Source organism: Gopherus evgoodei, chromosome 3 (assembly GCF_007399415.2).
Source record: "Gopherus evgoodei ecotype Sinaloan lineage chromosome 3, rGopEvg1_v1.p, whole genome shotgun sequence".
In the NCBI taxonomy this organism is placed as follows: domain Eukaryota; kingdom Metazoa; phylum Chordata; order Testudines; family Testudinidae; genus Gopherus; species Gopherus evgoodei.
In genome coordinates this window covers 47,797,953-47,814,415 of record NC_044324.1, presented here as the reverse complement: position 1 = coordinate 47,814,415, position 16,463 = coordinate 47,797,953, and the positions used below count along the sequence as shown (strand labels likewise).

Genomic DNA, 16,463 nt, shown 5'->3' with positions numbered 1-16,463 from the left:
TGACATCTGTAGTATGTAAGGTCTTGGAAAAAAATTTGAAGGAGAAAGTTAAGGACATTGAGGTCAGTGGTAATTGGGACAAAATACAACATGGGTTCACAAAAGGTAGATCGTGCCAAACCAACCTGATCTCCTTCTTTGAGAGGGTAACAGATTTTTTTAGACAAAGGAAATGCAGTGGACCTAATTTATCTCAATTTCAGTAAGGCATTTGATGTGGTTCCTCATGAGGAATTATTAGTTAAATTGGAAAAGATGGAGATCAATATGAAAATTGAAAGATGGATAAGGAACTAGTTAAAGGGGAGACTACAACGGGTTGTACTGAAAGGTGAACTGTCAGGCTGAAAGGAGGTTACTAGTGGAGCTCCTCAGGGATCGGTTTTGGGACTAATCTTCTTTAACCTTTTTATTACTGACCTTGGCACTAAAAGCGGGAAAATGTGCTAATAAAGTTTAAGGATGACACAAAGCTGGGAGGTATTGCTAACACAGAGAAGGACCAGGATATCATACAGGAAGATCTGGATGACCTTGTATACTGGAGTAATAGGATGAAATTTAATAGTGAAAAGTGCAAGGTCATGCATTTAGGGATTAATAACAAGAATTTTAGTTATAAATTGGGGACGCATCAATTGGAAGTAATGGAGGAGAAGAAGGACCTTGGAGTATTGGTTGATCACAGGATGACTATGAGCCACCAATGTGATATGGCCATTAAAAAAGCTAATGCAGTTTTAGGATGCATCAGGCGAGGTATTTCCAGCAAAGATAAGGAGGTGTTAGTACTGTTATGTAAAACACTGGTGAGACCTCATCTGGAATACTGTGTGCAGTTCTGGTCTCCCATGTTTAAGAAGGATGAATTCAAACGAAACAGGTTCAGAGATGGGCTACTAGGATGATCTGAGGAGTGGAAAACCTGTCTTATGAAGGGAGAATCAAAGAGCTTGGCTTGTTTAGCCTGACCAAAAGAAGGTTGAGGGGGCATATGATTGCTCTTTATAAATATATCGGAGGGATTAATATTAGAGAGGGAGAGGAATTATTTAAGCTTAGTACCAATGTAGACACAAGAACAAATGGATATAAACTGGACACTAGGAAGTTTAGACTTGAAATTAGACAAAGGTTTCTAACCATTAGAGGAGTGGAGTTCTGGAACAGCCTTCCAATGGGAGTAGTGGGGGCAAAAGACATATCTGGCTTCAAGACTAAGCTTGATAAGTTTATGGAGGGGATGGTATGATGGGATAGCCTAATTTTGGCAATGAATTTGGCAATTGATCTTTGATTATCAGCAGGTAAGTATGCCCAGTGGTCTGTGATGGGATGTTAAATGGGTTGGGATCTGAGTTACTACAGATAATTCTTTCCTGGTTGCTGGTGAGACTTGCCCACATGCTCAGGGTTTAACTGCTCACCACATTTGGGGTCAGGAAGGAATTTTCCTCCAGGGCAAATTGGTAGAGGCCCTGGAGATTTTTCACCTTTCTCTGCAGCATGGGGCATGGGTCACTTGCTGGTGGATTCTCTGCAGCTTGAGGTCTTCAAACCACAATCTGAGGACTCCAGTAACTCAGACATAGGTTAGGGGTTTGTTATAGAAGTGGACGGGTGAGATTCTGTGGCCTGCGTTGTGCAGGAGGTCAGACTAGATGATCATAATGGTCCCTTCTGACCTTAAAGTGTGTGTGTGTGTGTGTGTGTGTGTGTGTGTAGGTTAAGGTAGCCCCTCAGCCTGTTTAAATTTACACCTTTTTACAAGCCAAAGAATCTGGAAAATGTTACCAGTTTATGCTCTTCAGTGCATTATGTGGGTGAAAAATAGTTTAAGGGACTATCACATTACATATTCCTTCTGAATTTAGTCTCGTATCTGAGTCTGTATCTGAAAAACCCTGTCTCTATATACAAATGTCTAGACAGTGACTGGAGAAACCAGTTACATATTATCCAGGAAAAACAATTTGTTCCTCAACTGGTAACTATTTAAAAATAAAACTTCTCTTTTTTTTAATTTAGAAGAGCAAAACATGATTGAAAAATCATAAGCAGAAATAGGAAGTGGTTTAGTTATGCTGTTTCTATGTGATGATCTAGTTTTTCAATATCTGAAGAAGAGTTCTGTGTAAGTTCAAACGTTTATCTTGCCAACAGAAGATGGTCCAATAAGAGATTACCTCACCCATCTTGTCTCTCTAATTTTCTCAGGGACATATAAAAATTATTGCAGACTTGGTTTACTTTTTATATTCACCTCTACCCCAATGTAACGCTGTCCTCAGGAGCCAAAAAAAACATCTTACCGCATTATAGGTGAAACCGCGTTATATCGAAATTGCTTTGATCCACAGGAGTGCGCAACCCCGTCCCCTCAGAGTGCTGCTTTTCCGCGTTATAGCCAAATTTGTGTTATATCGGGGTAGAGGGGTTTTTGTGAGTGGAGTGAAAAATTTTGTAATTCTGGATGAATAACTGACATAGTATGTTCACTTAGGTATGAAAATATTGGTTGGTAGCTTTTGAAAAGAAACTATTGTAAAAGTGCAACTGCATATTTTAATCATAATTTGTTCATTGTTTTGTTAAAACAGTTACTGTTGATCTGAAGGATAGCTCTTAGACTCAGAATATACTAAACAGTTTGCTGGTTCACAATTCCATTTTTATATGTACATATTTATAATTACTACGAATTGTAAAATTATAACTTCTCTTGCAATATTTTTTGTATTGTAAGCAAACACATCTTTGCTACAACAGTTAAAGCAAATCTTTTTAATTCTAGATTACTAAAGACGATTTCCTTACATTCGATTATATACTTTGCATGGATGAAAGCAACCTAAGGTAATGTATGGTAGAATGCTAAGAGAGATTCTGATTTGACTATCCGCTCCTGTAGATGATGATAAATCCAGAAGATGTGCTTGATTGCTTTAGTGCCTAATGTGCAATCTTTTGCCATTTGTTTTCTTACAAGTTATAATTAGACTTGTCAGAATTTGATTTATATATCATTTTGACAGATGAGATGTGTTTATATTTTATCTATTTAAATTTTCAGTTGTAGAAAATTATTGGAGGGGGGGTCCGAAATTATTAAATAACAGTAAACATTGAGATTCAAAATGTTAAAACTTTATAACTGTTAAAACACAAATTGTCAACCTATATCAAAATATACAGAGTAAATATATTTAAATCAAATTCTAAGTTCTTCTTTGTGTAATATCTCTATCATGCTCCACATTTGGACCCCGCGCCTTTGATCAGAGATTTTTGATAGCGGCGCCTTTTCAGCCTGTGCATGGACCGTACAGATCCTGGTTCCCTGTACCGAGACTAGATAGGGCTGTGCAGGCAAACTGCCCTCAGTTCTTTTTCAACTGCCTATCGCCTGAAATGGAGTCTAAGGTGTGCCTGCTTGTCTATTTTATTAGCATTTAGCTGTGTGATTGGTTAGTAGAGTAGGTTTAGTACCTTATAGTTGGAAAGATGGAGCACTTGTTCCCTTTTTTCTTTTCTTAAAAAAAGAAAGTGGGGGGAGGAATTAATCATAAGACTTGTTCCATCATTTAAAAGTCTGACTGTCTTTGGACCTGAGTTCAGTGAACACCCCTCTCCATACAAAGGCCACCTTTATCTGTCAGCGCCATGTCATCATCAAGATCACTGTCACCAAGAGCTTCCAAGGGGAAGAGAACATCAAAACCTCCATCTCCAACACTCTCCTTGACTGAGTTATCAATAACTGTGCCTCTGGTATTGTGAGTTTCACGCTCCAGGTATAAGGAAAGGAATAAGAGGAGCAAAACATAAGAGTTCCTCTTCAAAGAGGATCCAGTCACTAGAGACCTCAGGCCCCAAAAGGAGTACTAGTGAGTCTCTGGGTACTTCAGGTACCATGAAGCCCATTAAGACTTCAATGAAGTCCCATACCTCAGTGTTAAAGAGCTCTTTATCACTGTTACCAAAAGACTGGCTTCAGCGCAATCCTTGGTATTAATGTCAGCTCCTCACATGACATCTGCAACATCATAGGCACCGGAACCAAGTTCAATAGCACTTCCAGAATCACAGAAAGATTTTGCAGTCCCGACATCAGTACCTCTCACAGGCTCTGCAATATCATTGGCACAGTACCAAGTTCTGTTGTGCTTCTGGTATCACAGGAATTCCTAAACCCGAAAGAGCTTGTGGTACTGAATGAGCTGGAGTCTCCACTCCTTGCAACCTCTGGTCTCCTGAGTCACTTACTGCTCAGGTTTATGGGAGATGTACCTCTTCTTTAACTATCCACAAGGAGGGGTTGTCACCTCCCATACAGAATATGGAGAAGCATTCCAATTCAAAACTTTTGGTTCAAGGATCTCCAGTTCTTTCTAGCTGTTACTCTCCATTGCAAATGCAACAAAGGCAAGATACCAGAGCCCTGGCTTCCAACAGATAGGGAGACCAATGCTGGATCTCCTCCAGTTCCTTATGGTCTCATTGGCCCTACTGGGATCCATGGGCAGTGTACCAGCAACAGTTTTGAGGGACTTCCACTCAGTCCACAGGAAACAGAGAAGTCTGTGCCCTGGTACCATTCCTCTCTCCTCTCCACTCTGAGCTGAAAGTGATCTTTTAAGGAGCAAGAACAGACAAAGAGATTACCCTCCCTTACAAAAATCTCATCATCACCACCTGATGAAGCAGCAAAGGCCATCACTACCATGGCTGGCTGATGACTTTAGGCAATTCCAGGATTTGATTAAATGGATCGCTGACATCCTGCAAGTTCCCCTAGAGAAATGTCCAGGATTTTCATCACAGGTCCCTGAATGTATTGCACACATCTACCTCAGCAGAGGTGGCACTGCCAATTTAGTGAGCTGGCCAAGTTCATCTGGCAAATTCCAGCAATTCCCTCCCTCCCGGCCCCCTCCACAAATGCAGGATGGCTGATTTAAAAAAATACTTCATCCTGGCCAGGGATTCTGAGGTTTTTATTCTCTCACCTGGGACCAAACTCTCAGGTTGTGGATGCAGTCAATGAAAGGGACAAAGACCGCCCATTATAATAAAGATCGGAAATGTCTGGACCTGTTTGGCCGTAGGAGTAATCATCATCAAGACTTCAATTCAGGATAGCTATTCATCAGGCACTGATGTCAAAATATGATTACCTGAACCATGGGAAGTATGAGGCTTTTACTGACCATTTACCAGAGGAACACTGAGAACAAGTTCAGTGCCATAATGGAGTGCCCGCTTTTTTGCAAAGACTTTCACAGCATTTAGTAAAGCCTGCAATAATGCTGCAGCCAGGTCTGTTTCCATCAGAGTAGTGATGAGGTGAGCTACCTGGCTTCAGTTGTCTGGGTTTCCATGGGAGGTACAATCTGCCAGGGGGAATTACGTTTTGATGGCCTGAAGCTTTTTTCAGAGTCCACACACAACTCACTTCACACCCTGAAAGACTCTTGGGCAACACTTGGGTCTTTAGGGTATACACACCTGCATATAAGAGAGAATGTAGCAGGTCTCAATTGACAGAGAGATCCTGCCCTGCTCAGTTTTCCACCTTCCATAGCTGGTGGTTCCAGTGGTCTGGGGTCCAGATTTTCAAATAAAAATTCTGCAACTACCTCAACTGCATCATCTCAGCCTTCAGCATCATCCAGATGTCAGTTCTGATGTTTTGATTGAGATTCCAGACCATTCAATTACTAGATTCACTAAGCTACATGATAGGATCCTTCTTCCTCAATTTGGGCACTGCCTCTCTCTGTTAATAGCATGGGAGACTATTACATGAGACAAATGGGTTTTGGAGGCCATTTCTTCAGATTATACTATCCAGTACTATCCATCACTTCCTTCCAACCCCTTTCCCCATCCCTGTTCAGGGACCCTTCTCATGATCATTTGCTTACACGGGAGATCTCATTACCAGTCCCACTTCAGCACAGGGGGAAAGAGTTCTATTCATAACACTTTGATACTCAAGAAAAATGGGGATTGGAGACCAATACTAGATTTCAGACAATTGAACAACCATGTCAGACATCTGAAATTCAGCGTGGTGTTCTAGTAGTTGTAATTCCTTCTCTGGAATTGGGGGGACTGGTTTGATTCTCAACCTCAAAGATGCTTACCTCCACTTAGCATTCATCCTTCCCTCAAAAGATTTCTTCGATTCACTGTAAATCACGATCATTACCAGTACCATGTCCTACCCTTCAGCCTGTTGTCCACCCTAAGGGTATTCTAAAAAATCATGGCTGTCGTGGCTGCCTACCTCCGTCATCTAGGAATAACTGTCTTAATCTGTCTCAGTAATTGGTGCCTCAACTGTCAATCATATCAGGAGGTTGGATAGGCAGTTCAAACAATGATTTCTCTATTCAGAAGTCTAGGCCTGCAGATGAATATCAGGAAATGGATCTTGACCCCTACTCAATGAATTCTCTTTATAAGAGCACTTTTGGATTCATTAATGGGTAGAGATTCTTTCTTTTGACATTTCCTTGCTCTAAGGAACCTTATACCAAGAGTGACGCTCTGGTGAGAACCTGTCTGGGACACGTGGTGGCTTGCGTTTTTGTGACATAATGCCAGGTTACATCTTGGGTGTCTCCATGGGAGGCTCAGCATTGTTTATGTACCTAACAAAAATCTGCTTGTTCAGATCCCTAATTTCTAGGACAGTGGTTTCCCTGGTGCGGGTGGCAAGCTGATTTGCGGGAGTCTGCCAAACAGGGATGGCATTAGATTTGTTGGGGCCCAGATAGAAAGCCTTGCCACCTGGGGCTGAATCTGAATCTTGAGCAACTTTGCGTCATGGGGCCCCCTGTGGTGTAGGGCCCGAGGCAGTTGCCCTGCTTGCTACCTCCTAATGCTGGTCCTGGCTTTTATATGCAGAAAAACAGTTGTTGTGGCACAAATGGGCTGTGGAGTTTTTATAGCATGTTTGTGGGAGAGGAGTGGTTCAGAAAGAAAAATGTTGAGAACCCCTGTTCAAGGAGATGTCTTCCTCATTACATGAGCAAAAGGTCTTTTATGTATATCCTTCAACTCCATTGTTCTTAGAGGTCCATATCAAGATCAGATAGGACCAAGCAAAGTCATACTGATTGAACCAATTTAGCCATGACAAATTTGATTTCCTTACCTCATCAAACTCACATCTTACCCTCCATGGTGGCTCCCAGTCATATCTCAACTGTTGTCATAGGATGCGGGTCAGATACTTCATCCCATCTGAACATCCTGCAACTGCAAGCATGGTTCCTCAATGGTTCTCTGGACTAGAGACCACATGTTCATCAGAATTACAAAATATACTATTAAATAGTAGAAAAGAATCTACTAGACATTAATTACCTTCAGAAATGGAGACGATATCTTTGGTGTCACTGATGCCATCTTTCTCTGACCCACTCATCTTTTCTCAATACTGGACTTGAAGTGTCTCTCACACACTCTCTCTCCCTGTCTCTGTCTCTTTCTCAACTCATACTTGGTGGTGGTGGTGGTGGTGTTACTACTTGGTACTTCCTGCAATGGCACATATAGTCACTGTAATTTTATTCTTTCAAAGTGTAGTGTTTTGGTGGTCTATGCAGTTCATAAATTTTATTTTTTTACACTTTAATTCTTTAAATAGTGAGTTCTAAATTCCTAACCTGTCCAGGCTGGAGTAATTATCCCTATGGTAACTTTTAAAAAATATATATTATCTAGGTTTTTTGTTTCTACTGGTGGCACACATCTGCTCATATCTCAGAACAAAATTTATTCCACACATGGATTGGAAAAAACTAGAGGGAACATTGGCCATCCCCCTTGCTCAAAAGGTTGGGGAGATGAAGACTCTAATGGCAGATCCTCCTTTCGCTGTGTTTTTTCCCAAGGAGAAGGTGTTTTTATGACCTCATCCAAAGTTCTTACTTAAGGTGTCTTCTGAGTTTCATATTGACTGAATTATTCTCCTTAGGGTTTTTTTTTCCTAAGCTCAATCAGATTGCATAGGAGTCTGCTTTTCTGAGCATTTAAGAGAAAGTTGTCCTTTTCCTTGGACAAGACTAGGCCATTCAGGAAGACCCCTAGACTTTGCTTCTTCACAGAGGGATCTGAGGGAATGCCTGTCACCACTCAAAGATTCTCTAGATGGATCTCTGGATGTATAATTGCCGGTTTAGAGGTTAGCTCAAATTACACTTCTGCATACAGTGACTGTGTATTTTACTAGATCAGTCAATTTATGTATTCTTACTCAAAGATGTTCTGGCTGCTGAAATTTGCAGGACTGCAGCATGAACCTTGGTGCACACATTTTCCAAGCACTGTGCCATAATTCATGCTGCAAGATCAGATGTGACAGAAGGTAGTGATGGACTCATTCCAAATTCCTACCTGCTTAGAGTTACAGCTAGTGAGTCACTGAAAATGGAACACCTACAGGGACATTATTTGAAGGAGAGGTTACTCATCTTGTGAAGTAACCAGAGTTCTTCAAAATGTGTGCCCCTGTGGGTGCTCCACTTACCCAACCTCCTTCCCCTCTGCTTCAGAACTGCCTCTGTGGTCTTCATGGTAGAGAAGGAACTGATGGGGGTTCACCCATACAGCTCTATGTAACATAAGTGTTGGGTACCTGCATAGGCTGAACAGACACTCCTGACTGGAGATTTTTAGCAGAGGCATATAGGCACACATGCACCTAAAGTGGAGCATCCCAGGGATGCATATCTTGAACTCCAGTTACTGCATAAGATGAGTAACCTTTCCTCCTCAAGCAGCATTTTTTTTACTTTGCCTGTCAGTAATCAAAATTAACAATCAATGTAAATATTTTTTTTCAGTTTTTGTATGGGGAAATTGGTGTTTACAGACATTTATCAATAAAAATCAAATCCTTCCAATACTTATCGTAATCTGTGGGGAAAGGGAATTTACTTAGAATGTGTACAACCTGCGAGCTGGAATTGATAGGATTATTTACATATGGAAAAAATAATTTAGTGTGACTGAAATTATAATGGTATCAACTGGAACTCTGGTTCAGAATGAGTCTGGACTTCCAGATTTTAAGCCATGAAACTATTGATTGGAGTATCCATGCTGTGTACAAATTGGTATGTTTTAAAAGCAGTTATAAGACTTGTCTGAGAATTTGGAAAGAATTTAAGATTCTTTTTTATTTAATCAGAAATTACTTTTTTCATAGTGTGCCAGGATTGTTCAACCCACATATCATCAGCAGTAATAGGTATTCTGAACTCCAAACTTCAGACATGCGGTTTTGTACACACTGAAGCATAGCATAGATCTTTGAGTGCTTGCACATGTCCATTCCAACTTAAGTGTGTGTGCGAGCATGTCCCCCAAGCATAGCTATCAGAGATTTTTCCCCTAGCAGTATCTGCCAGCTCGGCTCTGGCACCCGTGACCACTCGCTCATAGCGCCGGTATAAGGGACCCTTCTGAGCCTCTGCTCCTCCATTCCTTCTTATCACCTGTAACGATTGTTGGAGATTCCCTCCTTTGCCTTGGCAAAGTGTGTTAGTGGGTCTCAGTTAAAAATTCTGTAGTTTTATTAGTTAGTGTAGCGTATTAGTTGTAATTAGTAGTATAGAGTGGTAGCTAGGACTCCTCTCAGTGTCTGGAGAGGGAGTCTATCTCTCCCCCATACTGAGGCATGCCTCAGTTGCCTGTGTTTAAGCACTGCTCTTTCTGTGCAAAGCCTATACCAACCAGTGACCCACACTTAAGTTGTCTTAAGTATCTGGGTGAGGGACACAGGAAAGATCACTGCGGATCTGCTGCAATTTCAAGTCGCGGACCCAAAAGGATTGGGCAGCAAGACTAAATGTCCTCCTCATGGAGGCAGCACTGAGGCCCACCTTGGAGCCAAGATCTGACTCGGCACTGAGTACGTTTGCATCTGTGCAGAGCTCACTTCTCACTCCTAAGAGCTCGTGGCATCGCTCTTCCTTGCCAGTGCCCAAGGAGAGGCACAGAGGATAGTGGGAGAAGACCAGTTCCCTGGCAGCAAAGACTGATGAAGTGAGACCTGGGGCAAGCCACTCTCCCTTGCTGACACCACAGCAGCCTCTGGCATTACCATTAGTGCTGGTACCACAAATGCCCAGGGGTGAGATGCTACCCCCATCCCAGCATCCGATGGATCACTTGGCAGTACCATTGACCCTGGATACTTATGCTGCTGCTAAAGGCTTGATGGCTCTGCCAGTACTCAGCCCCCCTAAGGTGTCTAAAGCATCACCATCTACGCTGCCTAGTGACGCTGAACCTTCCACTTTCAGGCCAGTCTCAATACCAGCCTCTGAGGGAAAGCCTCCCTTTATTACCTCACCAGAGATGTCCCCACCACCGTGAGGATCGGCACTGCCGTGGTCACCTCAATCATCTTTAGCTCTTCCTCGTCTTAAGAGTCAGATTTGGGGTCTGACATCTTGAGTCACCGTCACTGCTCCGTGCACCCATCTCCGACTTCAGGAGCCCCAGCAGCTGATGCTGCAAAGCACCAGGCCCATAGGGACCAGCACCAATCCAATGGTCCTTTTGGAACGTATGGGGGTTTCCCCAGAACCAAGGCACCAGCTTGAGGCTCCAGTTACTCAGTGTGGTCGGAGACTAAGGCAGTGCCAGGGACCCACGGGGAGACTCCTGAGCCAAACTCTGGGGTTGACACTGGAGCCGGCCCGAGTACCAGTTCTGGCACCAAGGCAGGCACCGGTACTGCCCAGCAGGTGCAAACTGGCCAGGAGGAGATTCCCCTGGATGTTGGGACAGTGCATGCCTCCTCGTCCTCACCAAAGGATGAATTAATACTTAAGGGGGCTTCTCCCTCCCTGGGATGACCTGAGAGCCCACCAAGGCCTACTTAAGCAGGTGACCTCTAATTTGAGTCTTCAGGTGGAGGTCGTTAGGGAGCAGTCTGGTGGCTTCCTAGACATTTTGATGGCCGCAGCCCTGGAAAGGGTTGCTCTTCCTTTGCACAGTTCCATTATGGGGCCAGTAAAGACCCTCTGGTAAAACCCAGCATGCATCCATCCCTTGCATCACCAAGGGAACTGAGAGAAAGTATTTTGTGCTGGTCAAGGGATATGAGTTTTTATTTTCTCACCCCCTGCATGGGGGTCTTGTCATTGGGGCTGCTACTGAGAACAACCATCAAGGTAACACAGGGTCAACTCTGAAGCCAAAGGAGCCTAACAGGATGGACTTTCGCATAGCGAACCAGCAGGGTCGCTATGACTACAACATGTGGGAAGGGATGACTAAGTTTAAGGATAAACTTCCCTAGGAGAACAAGCAGGAGTCCTCAAGCCTAGTAGAGGAAGGGAGGACAGTTGCCAGAGCCTCCTTACAGGCAACCCTTGATGCCACAGACTCAGCAGCCAGATCTATGGCCATGGCAGTCACTGTGTGCAGGAGCTTGTGGCTGCAAACATCAGGGTTCCCAGAAGAGGTCCAGCAAGCAGCAGTCCTTACTGTTTGAGGGACCCTTGCTTTTTGCTGAAAAAAATGCCAGGCTCCAGTGTTAGGAGTCTTTAAGTCCCTGGGTCTGCAGTCCCAGTCTCAGCTCAGGAAACTATATAGGCCACAACTGTTTGGCTGCTTTTATACTCACCAGAGATACGATCAGAGGAGACGAAGGAATGGAGGCTCTTGGCGCAGGCCAAATGCACTTTCCTCATTCTCCATGGGACACAAGTGCCCCCTCATCATTTGGGTGCCTCAAAGCACTCGTTTTGATGAGTTTGTGGAGGACGGCATACCAGTTCCAGTCTCACAGGATCCAGTTACCCTTATTTTCCAACCGTCTTTCCCACTTCCTTGAGGCCTGGCAATATGGATCACTTCTAGCTGCTGGGTCTTAAACACTGTGGAGGTCGGCTATACCCTCCAGTTCATCTCCAACCTTCCCCATCCCTCTTCAGGGAATCTTCTCACAAGCTTCTGCTGCAGCAGGAAGTTCAGTCACCCCTCAGGATGGGAGTTGTGGAAAAGGGTTCTACTCCTATTATTTTCTGATACCCAAGACCAAGGGAAACCTCATGCCCATCTTAGACCTGTGCCATCTCAACTAGTTTCTCAAGAAGTTGATGTTCCACAGGGTCTTTTTAGGGTCAATCATCCCGTCTTGAATCCAGGGGATTAGTATGCTGCCCTCAATTTAAAGAATGCATACTTCCATATATCAATTTCTCATGGCCATAGAAAATATTTGAGATTAGTAGCAAACCAGAGGCACTACCCAACTGCAGCCCTGACATTTGGCCTTTCAGCAGTCCTGAGAATCTTAACCAGATGTATGTTGGTGGTAGAGGCCTTTCTAAGAGGAGGAAGAGTCCACGTATGCCTGTACCTCGACGACTGGCTAATCAAGGGCAGGTCTCAGGAGCAAGTGAAGTCAGACGTTGACCTCATCCAAACAACCTTCTGGTCATTGGACCTTCTTATCAGCATAGAGAAGTTGAAACTAGTCCCCACTGGGAGAATAGAGTTCATCGGAGCAGTCCTCGATTCCCAGTTGGCAAAGGCCCTCCTCCCAGAGGATCGCTTTTAGGCAGTTTCAGAGCTAGTTTGTTATATCACAACAGTTAGGACATGCTTGAGCCTTCTCGGCCACATGGCATCATGCAGATATGTGGTTCATCACGTGAGGCTAAGACTCAGACCTCTCCAGGCCTGGCTAACCACAACATATGCTCCCTCCAGGCACCCCCTGGACAAGGTGGTTATGGTGCCTCCACACATCCTCCCTCTCATGGTGGCAAGACCATTGGGTAGTCTGCAAAGGGATTCCCTTCACAAAACCTCAATCATCAGTGCACCTGGCCTCTGACACTTTAGTGCTGGGTTAGAGAGCCCACCTGGAGGTGCTCAAGACTCAAGGGTGCTGATCCACTGAGGAGCTGGTGCTCCACATCAATGTCAGAGAGCTCAGGATAGTCTATCTCACATGTTAAGCGCTCCTGCCTCATATTGCAAACACAAGTCTCAGTCCTATCATTTTTTTTTTTTTTTTCAATTTTGAGATATATCTATCTCATAGAACTGGAAGGGACCCCGAAAGGTCATTGAGTCCAGCCCCCTGCCTTCACTAGCAGGACCAAGTACTGATTTTTGCCCCAGATCCCTATGTAGCCCTCTCAAGGATTGAACTCGCAACCCTGGGTTTAGCAGGCCAATGCTCAAACCACTGAGCTATCCCTCTCCAGTTTGGCCGAGCGATTCTACAGCGGTTCTCCAGTCATCCTCCTATATTACTGCTTGCATAAGGACATAAGAATGGCCATACTGGGTCAGACCAAAGGTCCATCTAGCCCAGTATCCTATCTTCCGACAGTGATCAATGCCAGGTGCCCCAGAGGGAATGAACAGAACAGGTAATCATCAAGTGATCCATCCCTTGTTGTCCATTCCCAGCTTCTGGCAGACAGAGGCTAGGGAACATCCCTGCCCATCCTGGTTAATAGTTAGTTACCTAAATTGGAATGGACATGTGCAAGCACTTGAAGAAAAAACAGTTACCCACCTCTTATAACTGTTCTTTGAGATGTGTTGCATATGTCCATTCTGAAATCCACCCACTGGCCCCACTCTGAGTGGTTGGTAAGAAGAATCTGAGAAGCAGAGGCTTAATGGGGCTCCTTATACTGGCGCTGTGAGCACGTGGCACCGGGGGGCACCAGAGCCAAGTCAATGACTACCGCTAGGGAAGAAATATCTGATAGCTGTGCTTGGGGCACTTGCACACACACTTAAGGACATATGCAACACATCTCGAAGAACAACAGTTACGAGGGGTAGGAACCATTTTTTCATATAAAGGGTCATTTCCAGGAAAATAAATTAGAAATCTTCTTCATTAAAGCTAGAGAGGGTAGAAAAAGCTCTGGCTTGAAAAAGCCAGTTTATTATCCTAGGGAAAATAATGCTAGTTTGCTACTATTCGCTATGATTCTGGTAACATGTCTCCCTGGGACCATGTTGAGCTTAGTAATTGTGCATGGCAATAGCTGACTAATTTTCTAATTTGGATAGCATAGCAAAATTTCTCCTTAATTGAGGGATGCATTTGTCCAGAGTCAAGTGATTAAATGGGTATGAAAGTCTAAGCAATGGCCCTTTGAAAGTTGTCAGGATTTAAAGACTAAAAAATAAAGATGAAATTGTACAAATCAGTCATAAATTTTTTCAGATGGTTGTGAATGTCCACCTTTTTTACAAGCCAGTCATGCAACAACTCTGGGTATGGCACTTGAATTGACTGATGTGTTAGTCGGTGACTAAGATATACTTAGGTGATTTACTACCAGTTTCATTTAAACTCTTAATTTTATATTGATGCCCTTTACACTTACCAAGATGTCAGTGACACAGTGAAAAGAGCTGTACTGAAGCAAGTGAAAAAACATTGTAAGTGTAGAACTGGTGTGATTTCAAAAGAGTGTAACATTACTTGGGAGAACTGAAATTCATTCTGGCTCCTGCCAGGGAAGCAGCACAACAACAGTGGGAAGAGGATGCTGTACCCAGCTGCCTCTGCCATCTACACTATCATTCTGGACCTCAGATTTCAGCCCTAGTAGTCTCCAGCTTTCCCTAGGAACAGCCCTGTGGTGCTCAAAGTTGTTCTACCACGGTGCCTGGGAGGGTAGACTAATTCTAGCTGCTGGCATAGTACCAGCAGTGGGAGGAAAGAGGACACCTTTACAGGTTTGGGAGCCTTTCATTCCACACATGCTCCAGAATCAGAGCACTCTGCTTGCTTCTGTTGAGGTGTGTTGAGAGTCCTAAAGTGAGACCGGTTAGCCATCGTGGCTGACATTGGGCCAGATTTTATATAAGAACTTTTGTTTTACAGCATAGTGCTCTCAGCATACCTCATCAACAGAAGCAAGCAGAATGATCAGAAGTGCTTGTCCACAAGTTTACAAACACTGATGGGAGGAAAGACTTTGTTTAGCACTTCAGCAATCAGTGTAATATAAATACAACAGAAGAATTTTTAAAATGAATCGAAGCAGAGCTAAGAGAATTTACAAAAACAGAAGAATTGAAGCAGCGTTTCACGGACACCTGGAAGAAGCTTACTCATATTTTTAAGAAATATATTGACTGTGTTGCAAAGAGACTTTTGTATAACGAAACCCAAAGGGGGACACTGAAAATGCATAGAATGACTGGAGAAAAAAATTGTAAGCTTTTTTTAGTGACTAAACCCAAATTAAGGTCATTGTCGAGCACCCAATTGCTTGATTTGATTTCCATTTAGTCTTCATTTTATATAGATGTCCTTGACATTTAATAAAAGTAAGCAACAACATAGCGCGTACAGCACTATGAAAGTATAGCAGCTCTTTCATCTTCCTAGTAATTATTGAATTTATAATGCTGATGCACATGGACCAGACACCACCATTGCCAAGAAAACAATGATTCAAAATTACTTCTCTTTACTTTACAGAGATCTGAAAAGAAAAAGTAATCAAGTTAAAAACTGTACAGCTAAAATTGAACTCCTTGGGAGCTATGATCCACAAAAACAGCTTATTATTGAAGATCCATACTATGTAAGTATCACAGATTGACTAGAGAACTTTTAAACATTAGTATCTATGTATGATTGTAAAACACAATTTTAAAAGTAGCCATTGAAGACTTAAATCTGGATGACTAGATATTTTTACCCTTTTTCTTATCTTTTTCCAGGGAAATGAAAAAGACTTTGAGGCTGTTTACGAGCAGTGTGTTAGATGCTGTAAGGCATTTTTGGAGAAGTCTCGTTAGTGCCACACCATTTTATTTCTAAAAGGAAATAATATTTAGCTCCTTCTTTGAAGTGGTATATAAATTTCACTAGATTAATGTATTTAAAATGTAATATTGCATCTCTTCAGGAAATTCTAACTGCAGCTTCTTTACTTTTAGTTTTGTATTGTAGCTACCCTATGGCCTAACTCAGAAGAATTTGGAAAAGTTTTAAAAATTGTATTTAAAGATCAGCTATTTTGTTGGTCGTCAGTGTAACAAAGTGTTTCATTCAGAGACCAGCAAAATAAATGTTTATGAACTCTCTTTCAGTGTCTCAGTACTATAAAATTAACATGTTTTGCATTTTTGTGTGTGTGTGTGTGTAATACAAACTTACATTCTTGTGCATATGTCCATTTAAGTATTCTTAAAAAGGGATTTGAGAAGCAGGAGCTTTAATGTTTTGACACGGATATGCTTATATTGAGCATTAACTGATGAATGCTGTATTTCTCAACTAAAATAACTGCATCCTTCAAGACTATTTCAGGCAAAGCTATGATGCTGATTTTGCTGCAGATAAGTCTGTGGATACGTAACTCCATCATCATCATCATCCTCATCAGACTCTGCAGACATCCTGGCCAGCACAAGTCCCTAGAATTGGGAGTGTACAA

At 42.8% G+C, this 16,463-nt stretch overlaps 1 protein-coding gene across 3 annotated transcripts in view; it reads left to right on the top strand.

Moving 5' to 3' along the window:
* The window catches only part of ACP1 (acid phosphatase 1), a 32,512-nt gene extending 16,402 nt beyond the window's left edge, over positions 1 to 16,110 (top strand). For all 3 annotated transcript variants that reach the window (XM_030555529.1, XM_030555528.1, XM_030555527.1), the window contains 3 exons: positions 2,795 to 2,856; positions 15,500 to 15,605; positions 15,745 to 16,110. In XM_030555529.1, the coding sequence (XP_030411389.1) occupies positions 2,795 to 2,856; positions 15,500 to 15,605; positions 15,745 to 15,822 (246 nt within the window). In that variant the 3' untranslated portion in view covers positions 15,823 to 16,110. The remainder of the gene's footprint in view (positions 1 to 2,794; positions 2,857 to 15,499; positions 15,606 to 15,744) is intronic.
* The last annotated feature ends 353 nt before the right edge of the window (positions 16,111 to 16,463 follow it).